The sequence below is a fragment of the Ornithodoros turicata genome, chromosome 10 (genome assembly GCF_037126465.1).
Source record: "Ornithodoros turicata isolate Travis chromosome 10, ASM3712646v1, whole genome shotgun sequence".
Lineage (NCBI taxonomy): Eukaryota > Metazoa > Arthropoda > Arachnida > Ixodida > Argasidae > Ornithodoros > Ornithodoros turicata.
Window position 1 is genome coordinate 16536320 of NC_088210.1, and position 7027 is coordinate 16543346.

Below are 7027 nucleotides of genomic sequence, written 5' to 3' on the forward strand. Positions count from 1 at the left end.
ATCCGTTTTACCGCAATTTTACTAGCACATTAAAAACACATTGCCTCCACCCTACCCCAATTTTTCGCAACATCCCTCGGTGCTTGCGATTCTGGGTAAACAGCTGTGTGTTTATCGGCCTATCCAAAGCACGGAGCTCTTTCTTTACGCACAAAGGCCGGGTGAGCACCGGGGAATATCGGGGGCAGCTGGGATTTCCCAATGAGTTTTGTCTCGGAGTGGGGGTGGGGTGTTCCGCAGGGCCGGCGAGAGAAATTACGGGCCCAGGGGATGGGTAATACCCGGGCTCCTTCCACACGTCTCGATAACATATTTCTGTCATATCATATCATGTCGAATCATATAAAGTATTTTTACTTTATATGATTACGACGAATCTTGGGCCCTGCGGGCCCCTAAAGAGGCCCTGGCCCCGGGGCGCCGTCCCAGGTTGCCCCCCTCTCGCCGGCCCTGGTGCTCCATAGGAGTAGGGGTGTGTGCAATCTATATCTGCTGCTTCACTTTTAAGTGGCTATGTAGATTGTGCCGTTGTCACGTACGTAACCTTCTGCGAGTCTTCGATCGTTGCATGGTGGCGTCCAGCACACATGTTAATCTAATCATATTGCTCTAGAGTTGGCATCTACGTAGTCTTAGTCTAGTCCGTGTGAAACGTTAGAAGGAACCAGTCTGTGTGGCTGGTCTTCCGCTGCGATGCCAATACATGCTGCTTTGCTGGCTTCCCCCCCCCCCTTTCTGGCAGGTATTTTGGGAGGTGTTGCAAGATCTTTGGGACGAGGGGCATTAGGGGTGTCTTGGAGGTGCTGGGAAGTGGCCTGGTCGATGGAAAGTATCGTAATAACCAGATGTACGCAGACAAACCATTCATATGCGCCGGAGTTTAGTATATTGCTTAGAGACGAACGCGGTCTGCTTTGGGAGAAAGACTCGATCCTGTGAAAGACAGGGGGAGAGAACAGGCCCGGTTTGGTAAGTAGCACAAAACATATACACCATTTGAGCTCAGATGCAGAATATATGTGCATTTCGAGGTCGCGATTTGAGGTGCCTCCTTCGTGGATGACAGTCAACCTGCAAAGTCTGTTTGCACAGAAGTTTAGTGTATTCGTAAAAAGGAACTTGGCACAGCAGGTGACAGCTGTCGATCTTCATCCATCATTCGGCATTGATATCCCACGAGAAAGTATATGTATGGAGTCTTCACGAGTCCAACTACAACCGTAAAGACTTCTTTCACCGGCGTGCAGGTACGTGATTTCATTCACCTATGAGAGGCTCTTGGTGCTTGCAGTGTCGTAAAGAGAACTATATGAATTACACTATATAAGTACAGAACTTCACCGCATAGCACGCTCCTTCCAGGTGCGGATTCAGTGGGGAGAGGGAGAGAGAGAGAAGGGGGGGGGCGGTTGGGCGATCGCCCCTCCCCAAGAAACATGAGGTTAAACATTAGCTTCCATCTCTCCCCTCCGCAGTTACGCGCTTCGACAAAGAACCCCCCCCCCCCCCAAAAAAAAAGAGGGTCTTGATCCGCCCCAACACTACAGTGGACCCTCGTTAATATGACCCCCGATAATCTGACCTACGCGCTTTACGACCATACCCATGGGGAACAACGCAGTGAAACCTCCGCAAATTCCCCCCGTTAATATGACAATTCCGCGTTATGATCACAATTTTCGGGAACGACCATGGTCGTAATAACGAGGGTTCACTGTATATTGCGCCAAATGGTAAAATGATCGCCTTTGCGTTGTGGTAGTTAACTTGGGTCTAAACTGCCACAAAAAGTCGTACGCCCAGAGCCATTGCTATGCGGGTGAGAGGGGCGGCCGCCCCGGGTGCTTTCGCCAGAGAGGGCGCCGGACAGCAGGCGTCGGGAGCTATAGGTCGGACAATGAAACGGAAGTCGAAATAATTTTTTTTAGCGCATTCGGAAGCGCAGATGAGAGCTTTTTCTTTCCTTCTCTTAGACTTCGCAATATATTTTAATTCGTGTCCGTAGTGCATATTCGACTAACTCTTGCCTTCTTTCTCATAACTCACTTTTCAATATATGTAGCGGAAGACAATGCAGTCGAGCAGAATTCTCCTCGCCCTTTTGGTGCTCCGCAGTGTACATTCAATCCAGGAGTTCTGTCAAGTGGACAAGAGAATGGGTATGCTGTATGGGTACGGGTACGCGTTTTGCCTGTGTAAAATAACCAAGTAGAGGGTTCAACACGTTCCAACAGAGTTCGCTGTGGCGACTGAGTTAGGAAGAGTGGTCAACTACCTGTTCAAAAAATGTATTCCGATCATCATGGAAAACATCTCGTTCAAGCCCAACGCTGACAACATAACCATGGTAAGGAACAACGAGCATTGGAACTCCGTGACAAAAACAGCGGCATTATAGATTTACATTTTTTCTTATTTTCGGTGTTTCCTGGTAGATTTCTGTGTTGCGGTTGTACTGTAAGAACACTCTCAGAAAAAAGGGTGGAGCAGTTATACCTTTCAGGGGGTAATATCCGTCCCATATGTTGTGCCTAAAAGGTTGCCAAGTTCTACTTGCTACCTCACTCTCTGCACCGAATGATAGAGTTACCACTTCTGATTCGGTGAGCGAGGGGGGCGTACGCCTTTTTGTAGCAATTTGGATGTAGGATAATTGCTTTTACCACCCTTTTACACCCTTTATCAGACGCTATGTTGATCTAGGAGGTAACTATGGAAGTTACCACATTTTCACACCCTTTTTTCTTAGAGTGAACGGCAATTTTCCCGAATTTCACCATCGTAATTTTTTTCCGGGAATTTAAAGTTCCGTGAAATATTCTTAGCGATGACATCGAAGTATAGAAAATTTGTAATCTGCAACGAATGGGTTTCATTAAGTCAAACTGACACACATTCTTGGTACACATTGAGCATGGTACACATTGGACGCCCATGTGCATACCTGTATATATCCTCGGCACCGAGCAAATTGTGGGTCTTCGTGCGGCTTCCTTCTGTGTTATCGCAATCCGCTATTTTACCTGCCCAGCTTATCAGAATGACTTGCGAAAGCCTTCAACACTGCTGGCAGCAATTCGGAGATGATATCCAGAAGGTAAGCTTATTTAAGTTTAGTCACCAGAGAGTGGTACAGTTTAATCGCCATATGTCATGCATGCTCCAGCTTTGAATCTTGTATATCTTGTATCCGCGATGTGCGGTTGCAGCGCTTCCTATCGAAGATGGCCGCCGCCTCAGCAGTCTACAGCATACTTCGCACGCCATTGGCAGTTAAAAAAAAAAAAGAAAGCATACCCTATAGTAACACATATTGTTGCCACAACGTTGCTGCAACGTTGCGAATGTTGGTCAACATTTTTCGTCACATGTCATCATGTCGTCACAACGTCACACTAAAACGTTTACCGAATATTGCTGCCAGGAACATTGCAGCAATGTTGGAACAACGTTAAAAACATGTTGTCCTTACGTGGCAGTATCATTGCAGCAACGTTGCAAAGCTAACTTAAACATTGTGGCAATGTCGGAGGAATGTTCGCATGTAACGTTACTAGGATGTGGCTTCAAAAGGACATTAGCCACGTTTTGACAACGTTTGGGGGCAACATTGCAGCAATGTTCCGGCAACATTTTGTGTTACTAGGGAATTATTGCTTTCCCTCCCTGTGTGGTAAAGTAAAGGGACAAAGTCTTGATAAAGGGATGACAGAGGCACAACCAGGGTTGGTTACCGAAAATATTATTGTTTCCGGTTCCGTTTCCAGTAACTGAAAAACTCGGCTTTTCGTTTCCTACGATTTTCGGTAGCTGTTTCTGTTTCCTTTTAAGAATTTCGTTTCCGTTTCCGAGGTAATTTCGGTACTGGTTTCAGTTTCTCATCCGGAACTCGTACTGTCTCGTTTTGGCTTTTTCGTGTCAGATATTCTAGGTACATAATGGATGCAAAAGGACAGCCACGCCAAACACAAACAATGCAAAGTTTGTCACGAATCTTATACACCGCAAGTAGATGCCTCTCGTGCGCGAAAATAACACGTCATCCAAAACTTTCGCGTCCATCTTGCTGCGCAGTGGGCTCAACACGAAAGAAAGTCCCGAAAATAAACGAATGAATGAATGAATGAATGATGACTGGAAGAATAGTGCGGATATATATAATGTCCATATTAACGCGAAAACGCTTGAGGGAAACGTCCTGCGAATTTGGTTTCCGTTAACGTTACCACTCTTGAATTTCGTTTCGGTTTCGGTTTCTGGTAGTGGAAACTAAAACAATTTTGTTTCCGTTTCCATTTTCGTTTCCTGCTGAATTTCGGTAATTACCGTTTCTCGTTTTCGTTAGCCAACTCTGGGCACAACATTTGCCACAGTTGAGTAAAGCTATGTTTCCATTGGACGGGCGCTAGTGGAGCGGGGAACGGCTATAGGGTGTTTCAATACTAGTACCGAGCCAGATTCATGTAATCCGCCATTTCATAAAATGTTAACGGAGCATGCGCAAGACGGTGGCGTATCCTATCGAGACTTTGGCGAAACGCTTTGGTTGACATTCGTCGTCTGCCATCACGTATGCACACGGTATCGGGTCGAACATTTTTGCGGTAAGAGGCACCATTTCGTGAACCTATAGACGGAAGACTTTTTGATAAAGATGGTAGTAGCATGTTTGTTCAGCAGTTGCAGAGCGAAGTACAACAAAGGGGAGAATTTTGGCTTGCTTCGGTTTCCGTGTAAACGAACCCACATCAGTAGTAGTCTAGTATTTGCTTGCTGCTCGGGCACGGGACACCGGTAATAACCTTGTTCCAGTTCCAGCCTGTGATGACAGATAAGTACCCCCCAGGTACGACGTTGCTTCCCGGACGCTCCTTGAACTACAGATTATGTCTAATTAATCCTTTATGACAAACGGGGGCAGCACGCACATGGTTTTAGTTCACGGTTCACGCCATGCTTGACAACCACTCTATTTCGCCAGTTAGCCGCGCGGTGGCGCCAGCTCTTTCTGAAACGGCGGATTGCCGCGGGGTGAAGGGGGGGGGGGAGGAGGGGGGAGGGGGCACGTAGTCTACGCTTATGGCGTGCACGACTTAGAATTTAGAATCCGTTGATTGGCTGCGGTAGATACGGTACATCCCAGGCCACGTTATCAATGGTCTACTAATAACTCTTGGAAAGCAATACCGGCATGCAAGGGTATCCTGGAGCATAAACCCACGCTTTCTCTTTTCTCTCTCTCTCTCTTGCTAAACAGATATTCGATTGCGTCTACCTTCCTTTTCCAGACAAGCTGGTAAGTATAGCACACTACCAGTCAGATGAAGCCAGATAGGGGAAAGTCGAGAAGGAGCGATGAATTCCAAATAAGTAGCTGGCTGGTGCACACTTCAGCGCGAAGCTGCTGCACTCTTATGGATATGCGTGTAAAGCATTGCACTTTTCTCCCTTTCTATACCCATCTTGCATGCTGCGTTTTCCGTTTCGCTGCCATTCTGGCAGGGCTCCACAGAGTATGGAGTAAAAACTGCGAAACCTATTGCAGCGCAAGCTCAATTTCGAAGAGAAGGACATCGACATCTTGGGAAGAGCAACGGTAAATAGAAGTTACATCCCAATGGACCTTTTTTCACAACGGCTTATGCGCATGCGCGTGACCTTGAGGCGCCGGAGAGGGTTATCTCAGTCTTCACTAGATGGCGCTTTATGGGGACGACAGAAGCGGGAAACAGTGGGGAGACCGCACGAACGGCGCGAGCTTGTCTGTCCTGCTCCGGACTGGTTTTGGTCATTTGTCCATTTTGCGTCCCAAGACAATTATGATCATCAGCTGGATACGCCTTTTTAATGTGCACAAAACACAGCGCACCGTGTTTAAATGAGCTATGAAGTGAGCACGTCGTTTTCTGCTGCGTCTTATTGTACATCAAGTAACATGAGCTCTTGCGCAAGAACATTGTAGTGACCTGTAACATACTAGATTCACTTTATAGCGCGCGGCCTCTGAAAACCTCTCCGCATCTTGAGAAGTCCCATAAGTGAATGAGCGATGCTGACGTCACTATGTCGTAGAGAGTCCGCCGCAAGTACACTCTTAAAAATGAACTTCACCGCATAGCACGCTCCTAGCCAACCATCATCTCGAATGATATCGTTATCTGCAGTTCTGATTTGTTGAAAACGGGAGGCGTACGCCTTTTTTGTGACAATTATGAACAGCATAAATGTGGCTACGAGCGTGCTATGCGGTGAAGTTCATTTCTAAGAGTGTAGCGTCGCGTCGGGTCCCCAGCGGACGAATTCACAGTGGAAAACCACACCCGGCGCATGCTCGCTACGGTGATGCTACGTCACGAGAACCTGATTACGTCACACCAGGAGATCGGGCCGGGACACCTACGTGACGCTGCACCGCTCGCGGCTTCGCATTGATACACCGTGCAGCAAAAAATATTGCGCGTTGTGGGACCTGATACCCTGTTTGATGAGTGAAGCAGGTTTATGAGCAATTCAAAATGTAACTCCCTTGCTCCTTTAACGTTCCTCGAGGACGACCTGGTGCCCTCGGTTGAGTTCGAACATCATGGAGGTGCCACAGGGAATTAGTGACGGCACGTCGATCGCTCCCCTGATAGTTGATACATCGGTAGCTATACTCACCTTAGCTTTACTTACCTTCCTATACTACCTTATTCAAGGGCCATTAACGCTTTTCTTTGTCCTGTAGTAGCGTGACTACATGGAATAATTGATTATGTGTACCGTGTGTCTCTTTGCAGTTGTGCGTCAAGCCTAAGCTCAAGTCTGTAGAAGTTGCGCGATACGTACTCTCATACGCGCATAAAATTTCTGGTTAAATAAACTTCCTGGTTCATTGAACACGTTCGGAGCATCCTATTTGCATTCAAAGTCTGCTGAACCAGCGCTTTAGACTCAAAACGCAGGACGCTCCATGCACCACTCATCCTCGGTTCAGCTGTGGGGGTTCTCACGCCGGCTTCTGCGCGATCGGGTCGGACCATCGCTT

The 7027-nt window shown here is 47.3% G+C and overlaps 1 protein-coding gene across 1 annotated transcript; it reads left to right on the top strand.

The window, feature by feature from the left end:
- The first annotated feature begins 1000 nt into the window (after window positions 1–1000).
- Window positions 1001–6857, top strand: LOC135369740 (uncharacterized). The gene is made up of 7 exons (XM_064603258.1): window positions 1001–1247; window positions 2063–2159; window positions 2235–2347; window positions 3032–3097; window positions 5258–5296; window positions 5546–5596; window positions 6780–6857. The coding sequence occupies exons 1-7, from the start codon at window positions 1188–1190 to the stop codon at window positions 6855–6857; spliced, it is 504 nt and encodes a 167-aa protein (XP_064459328.1). The 5' UTR covers window positions 1001–1187.
- The last annotated feature ends 170 nt before the right edge of the window (window positions 6858–7027 follow it).